The sequence below is a fragment of the Acomys russatus genome, chromosome X (genome assembly GCF_903995435.1).
Source record: "Acomys russatus chromosome X, mAcoRus1.1, whole genome shotgun sequence".
NCBI classification, from domain to species: domain Eukaryota; kingdom Metazoa; phylum Chordata; class Mammalia; order Rodentia; family Muridae; genus Acomys; species Acomys russatus.
Genome location: NC_067169.1, coordinates 93672715 through 93689098, shown reverse-complemented (window position 1 = coordinate 93689098; position 16384 = coordinate 93672715). Strand labels below are relative to the sequence as shown.

The 16384-nt window shown below is 44.9% G+C and overlaps 1 protein-coding gene and 1 pseudogene across 1 annotated transcript; both read left to right on the top strand.

The window, feature by feature from the left end:
• The first annotated feature begins 763 nt into the window (after positions 1 to 763).
• On the top strand, positions 764 to 4590 carry LOC127185720 (rhox homeobox family member 2-like). The gene is made up of 4 exons (XM_051142243.1): positions 764 to 830; positions 993 to 1410; positions 2045 to 2090; positions 4540 to 4590. The coding sequence occupies exons 1-4, from the start codon at positions 764 to 766 to the stop codon at positions 4588 to 4590; spliced, it is 582 nt and encodes a 193-aa protein (XP_050998200.1).
• Positions 4591 to 10816: 6226 nt separating this feature from the next.
• On the top strand, positions 10817 to 14703 carry LOC127185660 (rhox homeobox family member 2-like; annotated as a pseudogene).
• Positions 14704 to 16384: the final 1681 nt, after the last annotated feature.

Genomic DNA, 16384 nt, shown 5'->3' with positions numbered 1-16384 from the left:
TGTAAATGCCCGAAGGAAGAGCCTCCCAGATAAACACATTAGCTTAATATCCATTCTGTGCCAAGTACCAGGGACCCATGTGGAACCAAGAGGTATTGCCCACACATTTCTGCAAGGCCTGGAGAGCTACTGGAGGGGACAAGAGGGAGGGGAGAGGCAGAGGCAAGGGGGTGGGGAGGAAGGAGGACAGGGAAAGAGTGGAGATAGGGCAGGGGGTGGAAAGGCAGCGGTGTGGGGGGCGAGGGGCGGGGCAGGGGGCGGGGCAGGGGGCGGGGCAGGGCAGAGGGTGGGGGTGGGGGACTCGGAGCGTGAGGTTGGGAAGGGGGAGTGGGACCAGGCGGAGTTATATTCTTATTCCTTGCAAAGGGGTTCACTTGTAATTTGTGGCCACACCTTCTGTAGGAAGATAATTGAACAAGGCCAGAGGACTCATTTAAGTTGCAAAATGGAAGGCCCTTTCTTTTACCCTACTTGCCCACGGGCCACCCATGCCTTCCCTTCAAACATATCCTTTCTCACTTAAGCTCTCAATTTGGCACCTTGGGGGCTCTGCGCATAGAAACAGGACATCAAGCGCAAGCCAGGATGCAGGCCTGTGATTGGATACATGCTAATGTAGACAGACTATGGGACCCCGGAGGCGGAAGAGAGCCTTCGGTGGGTGAGAAGCTCTACTTCCGGGACTGTAGGGTGCTCCAGCTCAGAGAGTCTGCGGAAGTACTGCGGACAGAGACCCGCGAGTGACTTCGAGGTCTTTCCCAACATGGAGCGTCAAAACATCAATTACCTGCTTTGTGTGGGTCCTGAGGAGGATGACCAATTTTTGAATGGTCAGTGAGTGCTGGGAAGGGTGGGTTGGCGCTGTCCACGAGGGGGAGCGGTGTCCGGGAGGGGCCGTTGGTCATGCGCTGTGTGCGGCCCGGCCCGCTTCGCGCGACTTCGCACCACGCTAGGCCCTGAAGCCTGGCTGTGTCTGTTTCCCCCACTTCCAGATGAGAAAGCACAGATGGCCTTGCTGGCTGGAGAGGAAAGAAATGAGGGAGAGAGTGTACGGGGACAGCCTGGGTCGGGAGCCGCAGCCGCTGAAGGGAAAGGAGCAGAATTAAGTGGAGAAGGTCCTTCTACTTGTGGCTCCGCAGGCCTCGTGGCTAACTGGAGCCAAGAGGACCAGGGCGCCAGTGGCATTGGCCAGGAGAGTGACAAGCAGCCAGAGGAGCCAGTCCGCGGGAGAGAGAGTGTGAGGGGTTCAGAAAATGTGAGCCCTGGGCCATCACGCTGGACCTGTACTCATCCTGTGAGAGTGCTGGTGCCTGAGTGCCGCGCCAACCGCCGCTACAGGTTCACCCTACTGCAACTACAAGAGCTAGAGGGTGCTTTTCAGAGAAGTCACTACCTCACCACTGCAGAAACGTAAGTCGAGTGCCTAGAATGGTGTTCTCTTTGTTAAGGAAGTGAAATAGTGTAGGGAGTGCTTTTGCTCCATCCAGGTCCCCTTTCTTATCTGCTTTTTATTATATTTTTAAATATTTTATTTAAGCCCTCAGTGCGTGTGTGTGTGTGTGTGTGTGTGTTATGCTTGTGTGTGCATATGGAGGCCAGATGACAACTTAATGGGAGTTGTTTCTTTCCTTCCATCATGTGGGTCCCTGGTTTTGAACTCAAATACGCAGGCAAGCACCTTTTCCTCTGAGCCATCTTACTACAGTGGTGAGTGCCAGGCTAGCCTCAGCTACAAAGTGGAAGGCTATCTTTAAAACATTAAAAACTGCCGGGCGTGGTGGCGCACGCCTTTAATCCCAGCACTCGGGAGGCGGAGGCAGAGGCAGGCGGATCGCTGTGAGTTGGAGGCCAGCCTGGTCTACAAAGCAAGTGCAGGACAGCCAGGGCTACATAGAGAGACCCTGTCTCGGGAAAAAACAAACAAACAAACAAACAAACAGGCAGACAAGCCTTTCAAAACACATATAAAATATCTTCTCATATTTTATTTCACATATCCATAATTCCAAATACTGAGCTGAATGTCTTCCATTTTTACCCTTAGAAGACGTCTGGCAAGATCCATTGGTGTGTCTGAAGCAAGAGTACAGGTCAGTAAGCAGAGAAAAGCCATTTGGTGGGACAGCCATTCTAGAACTTACTTTGTCTGTAGGTCCTATTGGTTCTCTGAGTCAAATTGTGTTGCTTTTTTTTTTATATATACTTTCACTTTATTACACGTGTATAAAACAAACTACATACAGCAGGGAGAACCATGTGACAATCATGAGAATAATGAGTTCTATACATGTTACATTCACAGTGGCTTGGCCATCTGCATTTGTCCCGTTTGAAGTAAATGTCTTTCCTGTCTTGTTGGATCTAAAGTCCTCAATAGTTCCTGCCCTGCTAACAAGTCTGGCAGAGATATTAGGCCAGAAAGCTGAAGTTGAGACTCCAACGTTATAGAGTGTATTGGCTGAGTGGTCAGGCAGTAAACTGTCTTAAGTCAATTTGTACATTTTGGAAGCTGCTAAACCCACATTGCTGGTTCACTCAGGAATTTTAAGTTTTATTCCTTCTCAAGTCTCTGAGGGGCATTGAAGACAAGATAGTATAGTGTTGCTTTTTTTAATTTTCCATGTTTCAAAATGACTTTTAAAAGATTTCTCTCTAAGTGTTTGTGTGCATGTGTGTGTGTGTACACACATGTGCACATATGTGCACACATGCATGCATGCCATGTGTGTGGCAGCTCATGGAAGCCAGGAGAGGGCATAAATTTCATGGAGCTGGAGTTATAGGTATTTATAAGCAGCCCAAATGGGTCCTAGGAACTAAACTCAAGTCCTCTACAAGATCAGCAAGCATTAAACACTAAACAATCATTCTAGACCACTCAAAATGGCTTTTGAGCTGAGTGGTCCTTGTGGGTAGAAAATGTAATGAGAAAGCCGTACTAATCAGGAATTGCTCATTTTCAGAGGACGCATAACTTTCTGAGGAACAAATAATTGTACCAAATTATTTTCACTACCTAAGTATATAGATAATACACATACGTGTGTCCTGTGGCTAGGTCATTATATGCACTTTACCTTAGAAATTATGTACATGTTATATATAAAATACTTGTATTATTTATACAGAGATAGGAAGGATATATGCATACAGACATATATATGTTTATATATAAACACTGTAAGGCTGGTATTCTCTTTTTTTTTTTCTTTCTTTCTTTCTTTCTTTCTTTTCTTTTGGTTTTTTGAGACAGGATTTCTCTGTGTAGCCTTGGCTGTCCTGAACTCACTTTGTAAACCAGTCTGGTCTGGAACTCACAGAGATCCACCTGCCTCTGCTTCCCCAGTGCTGGGATTAAAGGCATGTGCCACCACTGTCTGGCCAAGGCTAGTTAGTATTCTTTAGAAAGCATTTCTGTGGGGAGTCATACTGTGGTTGTGACACATGAATTGTTCAAATTAATCACAAAATTTATCCTTACAGGAGAATTGGACTAAGATAATAATTCACAGGCTGAACCCATATAATTAATGCAAACTTAGCTAAACAGAGACTTACAGGAATGGAGAAAGCATCAAACCAAAATACCTAATCTTCCTGGTTTTTTGTTTAGTTTTTTGTTTTGTTTTGCTTCTATTTTCTGTTTTTTAAGGCAGGGTTTCTCTTTTAGTCCTGGCTGGCTGTCCTGGACTCACTATGTAGACCAGGCTGGCCTCGAACTCACAGAGATCTGCCTGCCTCTGCCTCCCAAGTGCTAGGATTAAAGGCATGCGCCACCGCGCCCGGCCCTCCTGGGTTATTAAAAAAGGTTTTATTAGTTCTTTGAAAATGCTGTATGTGTTTGGCCATAGGAGCCTCCCCCAACTCGTCCCCATCCACCCAACTTTGTGTCCCTACTTTTTATAACCCATCAAGACTGCTGATCAAATATTCTCAGACATGTGTGTGTGTGTGTGTGTGTGTGTGTGTGTGTGTGTGTGTCTGTGTGTTGATGCCCCAAGAAAAAGCTGTTTCCTTGTGGTCATGCACAGCTTCTGGCTCTTATACTCTTTCCATCCTCTCTCCTAAAATTATCTCTGTGCTTTGGAGGAGGTGGTGTGGTATTTATATTCTATTTGGGGATGAGAATTCTTCAATCTTTTGTTTTCTATGCTTTGGTCAGTTGTAGGTCTCTATGTTAATCGCTTTCTACTGAAAAATAGAAGTTTCTCTAATAAGGACTAGTTCGAGCAATAAGCCATTAGGAGTCAGTTTAATGTTATCCTGATTTAGCAGAGTAATAGTAATACAGTCTCCCCTTAGACCTAGGACCTTTCTAGCCACAGGATCTTGGCCTTAATAATGGTGGCAGGTCTGGGTTTCAAAGTGTGGGGTAGGACTAAATCCAATTGGAAAGTATTGGTTACTCCAAATAGGAAAGGACAAAGTCAACGTATCTTTTAGTAGGTAATAGAATTTTGTAGATTCTTGCTGGTTTTTTTTTAAGTAGTTCAATTGTGATCCTACACTGAACAAGTTCCTTTTCCCCAATCATTGTAGAAATGGTTTCGGAAGAGGAGAGAACAGTACAGGAATTATAAGAGGCTGTAAATGCTCAGCAATCCTCCTCCTGCTTCTTAGAAAATCTTTCTCGGAAGGCTGTGGAGGATCCCCGGAGAGCCACCTTCGCTCAGGAGCCACATGCAGATGAGATTTTGTTGTTGCCAAAACCGTGTTACTTCACACTTATTTCCTCAGTATTTGTATTTGCAATAAAGATGTGACTTCGCAATGTATTTGTTTTGTGTGTCTTCTGAGAGTGTTAAGATACATGTCTGTTAGCAAGGAAATGTTTAAACAGAGTGACAAGGTCTCTTTCCAGGAAGTGTCACATCTACACTGCAGTCAGTAAGCCCTGTATGTCACAGGGACTTTCCAGCTTCCATAGCAGGGTTGCAGTGACCCACATGTTTTTTTTTTGTTTTTTTCGTTTTTTTGTTTTTTTTTTTGTTGTTGTTGTTGTTGTTAGCCCTCAGATTGTCCTCACTCCACAGTGTTAATCACAGAGGACTGCACATCTACACAACAGACAAGGCAAGACCCTTGTGAGAAGCCATGCTTTTTTCCCCAACTGGGATGTCTGCGCCCCCCCAACACACACACACTACCTAGGATTTCATTCCAGCCCTGAACTCTGACAGAAACTGTGTATACAGAGGCCACCTGCGGAGTTCACAGGACAGAAGCAATGAAATGGTTACTAGACTCCTCCCAATTATCTCCCCTGCCCCCCCCCCCACTTTCTGTGTGGAAAATTTTGTGGACATACATGGCATGGGCCAGCAGCCGATTCTGTCATAGGTCTTGGGTTTTGCTGCCACCAAAATCCAGTTATTACAGCCCTTGTATTTATAAGAAAGAGCTAAAATCTCAATATCTGTTTCAAGTGTCATCTGAGACGGTTAGGTATGTGTCCAGAGTATCAAGGAAACGTCATTCAAACAGACTGTGCAGACGCGACTTTTCTTGGTTCTGGCAGCTCAGAGGACCTCCACCTTCCTTACAAATGTTTCCTCTCTCCTCATTCTCCCTCTGCTGCAGCTGCTCCAGACTCGCATTGGATACCCAACTGGGTTTCTCTTCATCAGCTCCGGCTACAATCTCCACATGATGGGAGATTTCACATGTGGAAAGAAGGAAGGGAAACTGCATGGCTGAGGGCATGTAAGTGCAAGGTGGTCGGGGGCACTCAGATAACAAAAATGCACTGTCTCAGAGCAACTGGGGTGCAGGGAGCAGCTATAGACCATCTCATTCTATCAGGAATCCGGAGCAGCTTTACTTCAAGTTCTCGAAGCACCTCCCTGTTAGGCCCTGGCAGTGCAGTTCTACTCCCACTCACACCTACAAAGCCGCACACTGCAGGAGCCCTCAGGCCCACGTGCTGTCTGCATAATGAGAAGGCATCCTGAGATATCCTGCCACTCCCAAGTCCGGGTTACAGATTTCCACAAGGTGGTCCCATGCAACCTTCCTGTGCTGTCTTCCTTTGTCCATGTTACATTGCTTATGTTTCATGTTCAAGTGGCATATAATTAGACTTAAATAGTTACTCCTAATTGTCATGAGGAGGGGATGCATTCTTATCCATAGGACACCATGCCGTTTTCAAGAAAATTGTCAAGCCAGACCTGAACAAGGACAGCACTGGTAGTTTTGCTAACATGTAAGAAGGCGGTTTCACAGGGCCCCACCCTAGACAAAGAACCACAATGGAATGCTGAAAGATGGGGTGAGCTCCTTGATTGGTTATACAGTACCAATAGGTCAGCACTGTGGAGGTGAGGGAATGCGCGCGCGCGCGCACACACACACACACACACACACACACACACACACACACACACACCTATCAAAAAGAGGGAGGCCATGATTTCAAAAGGGAGTGAAATATGGTAAATATGGGGGGGAGAGGTTGGAGGAAAGAAAGGAAAGGAGTATCGATGCAATTATATTTTAATTTTGAATTTTTAAAGTCGAAAATTGTTAAATGAAAAGGAAAGCTGTCATGCAGCGATACAGACAATGGGGTCCATTTTTTAAGGAAAGAGTAGGTAGAAACAGTAAGAGCTGAACACAGTGGCTAGGCCCTGTAATCACAACACTTGAGAAATATATTTCTGAGGATCAGAATGTCATGATCATCCTTGGCTACACAGGCATTTCAAGGACATCCTGCACTACATGAAGTCACCATCTCACTTTTTAAAAGTGGGGCAGGGGAATGGCTGAATATGGAAAGTGGTTGCCAAGCAAGCACAAAGATCTGACTCTGACCCCCGAACGTAGATGTAAAAGCAGTGGCAAATGTTTAACCCTGGGTTCCACGAGAGACAGGAAGGTGGAGAGATCCCCAGGGCTTGATGGCTGGCCTGTTCAGATACCACTGTGGTCTTGAGGGTTAGAGACAGATTCTGTCCCAGAGAACCTAAGGTGGGGGGGTGGCTAGAGGGGTGTTTCAGCAGCCACAACAGGCAGCTCACAATGGCATGGAGCTCACGCTCTATGGGACCTGACACTCTCTTCTGCTTTGTACAGCCAGCCACACACGTGTGCACAAAGCACATTCAGGCACACTTACACAGACATAATTTAAAAATAGCAATTAAGAGTCTGGAGAGGTGAATCAGCAATTGAGGATATGCAGAGCTCTTCCAGAGGACTCAGGTGGATTTTTAACCACCCTGCCTGACCAGGTGGCTCATAGCCACCTATAACTCCAGCTACAGGGGGAAAAGACACTCTGCCTCTGTAGGCACTCATATGTACACACAGAGTAAAAATGATAAAAAAAAATACATTTAAAACAAAATTTACAATACTGTGGAAAGTGCTAGAGGGGGACAAACTATACATAAATAAAATTGTAAAACGTTTTAAGTAAAAGAGAGAAGTTGGGCTGGAGAGATGGCCCAGCGGTTAAGAGCACTGACTGTTCTTCCAAAGGACCGGAGTTCAATTCCCAACACTCATATGGCAGCTCACAGCTGTCTGTAACTCTAAGATCTAACATCCTCAGACAGACAGACATGCAGGCAAAACACCATTGAGCATAAAATAAAAATTAATGTAAAAAAAAAGACAATTATAAAAATAGAGAAGTCAGCCAGGTATTGGGATAGATACACTATCCCAATAGCTGTGTAGTCCTAATGGCCTGATTTCTAGACCCAGGACTCACATGTCCGGAGGAGAGAGCCAATTCAGCAAAGTTATCCTGGTCATATGCATATGCAGCATGGCAAGCACTGGCCCCATTCCCTCACCAGTAAATAAGGGAATTAAAAGATCTACTCAAGCCGGGCAGTGGTGGCGCACACCTTTAAGCCCAGCAGTCGGGTGGCAGAGGCAGGTGGATCACTGTGAGTCTAAGGCCAGCTTGGTCTACACAGCGAGTCCAGGACAGCCAGGGCTACACAGAGAAACCCTGTCTCAAACAACAACAACAATAATAACAACAATAACAACAAAAGATCTACTCAAACACCATTATTTGTAAAGTAAATAAATAACATAATTGAATAAAAATCACTGGAGGGAGGGTCTAGCATGTGTAAGTAGAAAAAGAGAGAATTGGGTAACCTTGAAGAAAGGTCCATTGAGATTCTTCAGTCAGAGGAATGGGAAAGAAAATATTGAAAGTATTGGAAGGTGCAAACGGGGATGGGTGAGGAGTTGGGGGAGCGTCCAGGGGAAATGAGGGAGGCAAAACTGTGATTAGAATACATTGTATAGAAAAATATTTTCAACAACAGCAAAAATACATAGCAGAAAGAAAAAGATTGTAGGGGTTCACAAGATGGCTCCATGGGTAAAGACACTTGCTGCCGAGATTGACATCCTGAGCTTTGTGCCCAGGGCACACATGATAAGAAAGAACTGACTCCCACAAGTTGTCTTACAGATATTGGGGTATCTATATAATGAATAGCACACTCACAAAACATGGAGGCCAGAAACCACCATGAACAGGGTATTTAGAGCAGTGAAGGGAATGTTTAAAACCCTGTTGACGAATAATTCCATATCTGACCAAAACAATTATTCCAAAAAGGAAAAGAGAATGCTATTATCCCAGGAAAGGGGAGGCAGAGGCAGGACGAACAGATTAAGGCTACCCTTTGCTATAGAGAATTCTGGGACTGCCTAGACCACATGAAATACTGTCTCAAAATACATTTTTTAAAAACACCTGGGCTAATAATAGGGAGTGAGAGATGGGCAGTTCTAAAACAACATAGATTTCAATATATTGGGGTTTTTTTATGTATAATGAAAATAGAGCATCCTAAGGGAAGGGGAGCTCACTATAATAAAGTATATTAGATGGGCCTGATATTCTAACACACGCAGTAATAGACACATATTTTTTCAAACATACAGCGACTATCCTCCAGGGAGATTACATAGTAAGACAAAAGTCACGCTAGGAAATTTTTAAAAATTAAACCAGGCCCCTTGCTCACTTCATTATAGTAAATGTAATATCGTGATTGGAGGAAAGAAATGGTTGTCTTTTCTTTTTATAGACAGCGTGTCATTTTCTATTTTTAGACAGTCTCATGTGTCCTTCACTGAGCACAAACTCAGTTTATAAACTAGAGTGCCTCTGGCATCTACCTCCTCACTCGGCTAGCATTACAGGACAGCCACACACCATGTTGGCTTTATGCAGCTCATAGGGATCCTGTGCTTTTAAGCATGCTAGGTAAGGACAATGCAATCTGAGCTACAACCCCAGCCCAGAAACATATGTCTTTACTGTTTTGGCCACACTAGAGAGAAAAATATTCTCATGTTGTTGACTTCTTAACAAGAGGAATGTCAGGATTCAGAGCAAAGAGGGAAGAAAAACCAGGAAAGATAAGTGTGTAGACTTAGTGATGAGGTAGCTATCAGAACTGTGAGGTAAGTCTTATCCTGGGAGAACTCCAGCACCAGGGCTCAAGAATATTCCCACGCCAAAGCAGGAGCTTCCTGGACCCACGACAGTACGTCAGGGCCCCTTCTATTTTAAGAGTGACCAGAATGTATTGGGAAATGTGGCTGCCATAGGATCAGAGAAGCCACATGCCAGGAACACGGCTGCTTGACTGACAGATCTGGGATGGAGACCAGGGCCTAAAGGCCTGCTCTTGACAATTTGACTGCTCAGAGAAGACACTAGTGGGGGGGGGGAGCGAGAGAGCAAGTCTCTCTCTCTCTCTCTCTCTCTCTCTCTCTCTCTCTCTCTCTCTGTGTGTGTGTGTGTGTGTGTGTGTGTGTGTGTGTGTGTGTGTGTGTGTGTGTCGTCCAAGACAAAGGTGAGGAACCCCATCAGAGGTATGACAGTTCTCACAGCTTTCCCCAGCATTTCTCAGATCACAACAGGACTACTAAACTCCTCCCCAGCAGCCCTGGTGAAGATGCTGCCTCTGCTCTGCCTGCTGAGAGGCATCAGGCCCTGCAACTCTGTCCAAGCGCCCATAAAGGCAGAACAAGGAAGCACAAGAGGCTTTATCTTAGCTACTTTCCTATTGCTTGAAGAGAGACCATCATGAAGGCAACTTATAAAAGCATTAATGCGTGGCTTGCTTATTACAGTTTCAGAGGATGAATCCATGGCCAACATGGCAGAAAGCATGTCAGCAGGTAGGCAGGCCTGGCACTGGAGCAATGGCTGGGAGCTTTTATCTTGATCAACAAGCTCTCAGCAGAGGGGAGGGGTGCTACCTGGGGAAGGTGTGGGCCTTTGAAAGCTCAAAGTCCACTCCTGATAACATGCCTCTTAAGGCCACAACTCCTCTAACAGGGCTATAGCTTCCAATCCTTCCCAAATACTTCCACCAACTGAGGACCAAGCACTCAAATATCTGTTCCTATGAGGGGCATTCTCGTTCAAACCTCCACAGTATCTAACTCCACTTTCTGTGACAGTCCGAAGGAAGAGGCCTCCTAGATAATCACATTGATTTGATTTCTTTTCTCAGCCAACTACCAAGGACTCAAAATGAAGCACTAGACCAAGAAGTATTTCTCCAATCACTTCCCCCCAAGACCTCCAGAGTCACTTTTCTTATTCCCTGCAAATCGGCTCCTATAGTTGACCAGCACCCCTTCCCTAGGAAGGTAGTTCACCAAGGCCAGAGGACTCAGCTGTGATGAGCTTAAAGGGCTCTTTCTGCCTTTCCACTTGCCCAAGGACTGTGCCCTCCCTGCAAACACATCCTGTTCATCGCAACAGCACCAAACTGCTCTCACTCGAGCACCTCAGAGCTCAACCCATTAACAACAGGTGATGAGCATGAAGCCAGGATAGTACATCCGTTACTGGACATAGTAGTATGGAATGGGCTGGAAGAATTCTCTTCCGGGTCAAGGGTCACTACTTTGTTCTGTTACCAGAATTACAACAGAACTATCAGAGGTTTCAGTTCAGTTTTCAGATGTAGAGCCGAAATGGACAGTACCCAAGGTGTGGAGCATTAAAAACATCAACTACTTGTTAAGTCTGGGGGTTGATGAGGATGAGGGTATAGGGAATGGCTGTATGTAGTTTGGAATGTTGATTTAACAATCTCCATGGGAGTAACAGCCGTGGTTCCAGGGAGACGGCTGGACAGGGGCCGTGAACTGCCGGCATCACTGCGACTTCACACCGATGCCAATCTCCGACCCCTGACCTTTCTGTTTCCCCACTTCCAGGTTCAAAGGTTTTACTACTCGAAGAGGGAAGAAATGAGGAAGATAGAGGACAGGGCGAGCTGGCACGGGAAGTCGCGGCAGCAGAAGGGAGAGGAGGGAAAGAATTCAGTGGCGACGGTCCCTCCGCGGCTGGTGCTGCAGGCCATGTAGATGAAGGCACGTACAAAAAAGATAATGGTGCCGAAGGTGGCCAGGCGAATGAGCAGCAACCAAACCAGCCAACTCCTGAGGGCGCGGAGGGCAAAAGTATACAGCCTGTGCCCAGGCAGGTGCCTCGATTTCGCTTGCGCCAAAGATTTACCCAGTGGCAGCTGGAGGAACTGGAGCGAATTTTCCGGATTAATCACTTCATCAGTGGAGAAGCAAGGTGAGGAGACTGCCTGGCCTAAATTCCTATTTGAGAGGAGCACGTACTGACCTACAGTGACCGTTGAGTTTCTCCCTGGTCCCCGACACGTACTTGTTTTTTTTTTTTTTTATTACAAATAATTTATTTAATTTTATTTGTTTGGTGGTGGGGGTTGGATGGTAGTGGCGTGTGTGGAGGGGTTGTATGTGTTTGTGCTCGAGTGTGTACGTGCCTCGTGGCACACGTGGAGGTGAGAGGAAACTCGCAGGGTTATGGTAGATGAGCCGTCATGTAGACATCACACTCAGGTCACCAGGCTTTCAGGCAACCACAGTGTCCCCCTTAGCCATCCTGTCAGTCCCCACAAACACTTGCCTTTTGAAATAAGTCTCTTGGAGAGTTCAGGCTGCCAGACCCTGACCCCTGCACTACGGGTCTAGGGTAAGGGTAAGAGGCATGCAAAAATGAGAACGAAGGTGTTTTCATACAATGCCTAACTGAAACAAAGTGGAAAGCTCCAGCCGATGTCTGCTAGGTTAGTAAGGTCCTTTTTCAAGGGAGATCAGGGCTGAGGTAACGTTGGGAGAGTAGAGGGACATCCTGCTCCTGTTAAAATGTTTGATAAATCCATACATCGTTTATTTTCCTTTTAATTTCTTATATAACTATAAACCCATTGGCACACTTTTTTTTCCCTTAACTGCCACCTCCAGGGTCTCTCTATGAGTCCCTTCCGGGCCTGGAAGTCACAGAGTGGTTCACACTGGGTCAAACTCAAGAGATCCACCCACCTCTGCCTACCAAATGCTGGTATTAAATGCACCGTCAAGCCTGGCCCCCAACGTTCTTTTGTTGGCATTCCTTTTTGTCACCCTTTCCACAGGAAATGGTCCATAAAAACCAGATTATAAATTGGGCAGTATGGCTCCATAGGAACTTTTTTGCAGCTGAAATCTAAGGGATGTTCAGCTTATTGGGCTTTCTTTTGCTGTTTATTCTTGTTTTCTGACACAAGATCATAGTCTGTGGTCCACGCTGGCCTGGAACTTGCCAGAACCAGTTGCTCAAGCCTCCCTCATTTTAGGAATTCAGGAAGAGACTGCCAGTACTGTGGAGAGGTTTCTTTCCTTCAGAATTCCCTCTTCTGTCTGCTGTGCTTTTAATATTTTCTTTCCCAGGGCTAGTGATAATGGTTCAGTGGGTAAAAAAACTTGGTGAAAGGCTGGGGAACCAACGCTCCATCCTCAGGATCCACAGGCACATGGTGGAAAAGGGAAACTAACTTCTATCAGGCATCCTCTAAGCTACACAGGTGCATGAGAGCACAGGGGTGTGCGTGTTTGCATGTGTGTGTTCTGGTGCATGCGTGCACACACACACACACCAAATAATTAAAATGAATGTAATATTTCATTCCGCCCAAGATCAGCACATTGAATGTCCTCATCCAGTTGAACATTTGATATCCTCATGGGCTGTCTATTAATCCATCTTCTTTTGAGTTTATCTTTCTATCCGGACAAAGGACCTCACACAGGTTTTTTCCTATATACATTAGTTTTGTGGATTTTGCTTAGTTTTGTTTTCTTTTATTTTATAATTGGAGAGACAGAATCTCCTACCCCATACCCACTGTTAGGAGCATTTCTTTTGAGGTTGTTGGTGCCTTATGTTGTTGACTTTTAAATTGCTTAAAAGGGATATGCATGGGTTTCCATTTTAAAGTAAATATAAAATGTCTTTCACATGTTTTCTTTCCTCTAAAATGCTAAATATTGAACATCTGCCTTTTTACCACCAGAAAACAACTGGCCAGATGGATGGGTGTGACTGAAACACTAGTGAAGGTCAGTAAGCAAAGGAAGCCATTTGGCAGGACAGCCATTCCAGAACTTGCTTTAGGGTTTGGACTCTTTTATGTTATCCATGAAATTGTTTTGTTGTTGACATGACTCTGTTTGAAGACTTTTTAACTTCATGTTTTTTCTTGGTGTTGTTGTTTTCAGTGTGTGTGTGTGTGTGTGTGTGTGTGTGTGTGTGTGTGTGTGTGTGTGTGTGTGCTTCTATATAAAGCATGTGCTGGTGTCCAAAGCATCCAGAAGAGAGTGTAAATCTCCTGGAGCTGGAGGTGCAGGTGGTGGTGATCCACCCAAGATAGATCCTGGGAACTGAACCCAGGTCTTCCTACAAGAGCCGCAAGTGCTCCTAACCACTGAACCATCTCTGCAGCCCCTCAGGGTGACTTTTGAGCTTTATGGTCTTTGTAAGTAGAAATGGAGTAAGGAAGCCTCATGTACAAAGGGGATATTTCAAAATGGAACCTAACTTGTTAAAGAAACAAAGAATAGTGTAAACTACCTTTTATCTTCTTAGACACCTATACGTTACACATGCAGATAAATTACATGCACCTTTTAACTTATAAAATAGGTATTTTTATATATACACAGTTTTTTGCTTACATACAGGTGAATAGATGTATGCACACAGAGAGATGTATATATGCATGTGCTCCATATACAGCTGTGTGCAACTCCTTGTAATGCTGGCATCTTTTAGGTATGGTTTCTCTGTGGAGTCATCCTGGGGTTGTGACATACAAATCATTCAAATTATTGCAGCTAGGGACTTCATGATCCTAAACTAGTTGAAAGACTCAAAACTAAGCCTGAATTCTATCCTTCCAGGAGGAATTTCAGTTAGGTATAGCTCACAGGCTGAACTCAGTACTCGCAAACAAAGCTGATGTAAACACTGCTGTCACTGCCTGAAAATGCTAACAACTTCCATTGTGGGTTACAGTAGAACAGGAAACGAGGCATGCAAACTCTGAACACTTTCCGAGCTATTTGACAATGCTTGGATGGAAACCAGGGACCCCACAGTTTATGCAAGCACTGGATCCTGTGCCTGCCCCTCATCCCCTTACAGAATTATATATCCATCAGACTCCAGGTTCATCTTTGAAAGATAAATTATCGATAAATTATCACTGAACAATAAAGTTACATGATATGTTTTCAAGTATGATCGTGAAAATGTGCCGCGCTAAACCAATCCCTTTCTCACACCCATTGTAGAGATGGTTTCACAAAAGGAGAGAACAACACAGGAGATATAAGAGGCTTTAAACACTCAAAGGCTACTTTCCTGCTTCCCGGAACATCTTTCTTTGAAGACTTCGGAGGAGCCCTGAGTACCGCTTAAGCACCAAACCCGGATAATTTGTTTTTCGACCAGTAACAGTATGCTATTATGCTGTGATCTCCAGAGTGATTGTATTTCAATAAAGAAATGAAATGTTAATGTTTATTTCTTGTGACTGCTGGTATAGTAAAATATATGTGTAAGCTATCAAAGAAAAGCTCTTTAAATTAAGAAATAAAGTCGGCTTGCTTGAGAGAATGCTGCTCTACCACCATAGACAGGCCCTTTATATCACAAGAGCTTTTCATGTTACTAGTAGGTTTTCACTGACACATACTTTCTCTTGTGTTCACCTGTCCTGCTGGGCTCAGCCCTGCTCCTGCTCCATAGGACCAAAACTATACGAGAGAGGCAGGGCAAGACTCTAGGCAGAGACAGTGCTTTTTCAGTGGGAGCTGATTCTGGCCATCGTGAGGGGTCAACCTTGGTCTCTGAGGAATTTCCTTATAGCCATCCATAGGAGTCTTGCGCAGCACCCTTTCATTTAGGCTGTTCCCCAAACTCTTCTCTTCCCGCCTTTTCCATGGCATACACAGGAGAATGCAGGCACCTTGCCTGAAGTCCTGTTGCCTCAAAGGGAAGAGAAGAACCCATCCTCTCCTCCTCAGGAAGTCTTCTCCAATAGCCCCCCACCCAAACCCAGGAACATAGTGACCCTATTCCCCAGTGCCCAAGCTGACTGGCGCTTCTTAAAGTTTCTTTTCAAAGTATACATTTCTAGGGATTTCAGAACCAGACTAATACTGAAAATATTTTTTTGATATTGTATCTTCTCAAATAGTTCCTAGTAATTCAAATACCACTTAAAAGTTCAAGAGACACACAGGATGTACTACATTATTGTATCCACTGTGTGCCTGGGGTCTTCCAGAGTCCCGCGTGAGTCAGAGAGACACTAAGTAGAGACTACTCCCAAAGCCCATAGTCACCAATGACCTCATTGCTGATGTAGAAGCTGACACTGGCCCCACCCCATGCAGGGCTGCGATTCCTCAGTCAGACTCAGACCCCTGCCACTTGGACTTACTGATAGCCTGTGCCCCTCACTTCCTATCCAGGAGACACCAGGCTAATGATCCCAAGGGATGCAAGAGAAGCATCCTTCACTTGAGGGAGAAGAGGGGCTTGGAGTGATGTTTGTTCTCAGGACCTAGAGCACAGAGCTAACATATAGGCAGCCAGCAGAAAGACTCAATTTCAAAAGTGACTTTTATGATGCTAATGTGCCAACCAAAGGTTATGCTTTCAGAGATCTTTTCTATAGCTGCTACTAGAAAACAAGTACCCAAAACAACAAATAGAGCCAAAAAAAGAAACTCCCTAGGGCACATCATAGCTAAAACACTAAATATACAGAACGGAGAAAGACTATTGAAAGCTGCAAGACAAAAAAATACAAGTTGTTTCCTGTGCCAACAACTCCAAGGTTCTTCCCCACTTTTTCCTCTCTCAGATTTAGTGTGTCTGTTGTTATGTTGAGGTCTTTGGTCCACTTGTACTTTAGTTTTGTGCAGGGTGATGAATTGGGGTCTTTTTACATTTTTTAACACGTGGACATCCAGTTAGACCAGCACCATTCGTTGAAGATGCTATCCTTTTTCCATT

What these genes read in the sequence shown, in the direction of transcription:
- LOC127185720 (XM_051142243.1), top strand. Translation starts at nt 764, where the DNA reads ATGGAGCGTCAAAACATCAATTACCTGCTTTGTGTGGGTCCTGAGGAG. An exon ending in GGATGACCAATTTTTGAATG is followed by an intron (nt 831 to 992) that starts GTCAGTGAGTGC and finishes CCCCACTTCCAG; the next exon opens with ATGAGAAAGCACAGATGGCC. An exon ending in TGTCTGAAGCAAGAGTACAG is followed by an intron (nt 2,091 to 4,539) that starts GTCAGTAAGCAG and finishes CAATCATTGTAG; the next exon opens with AAATGGTTTCGGAAGAGGAG.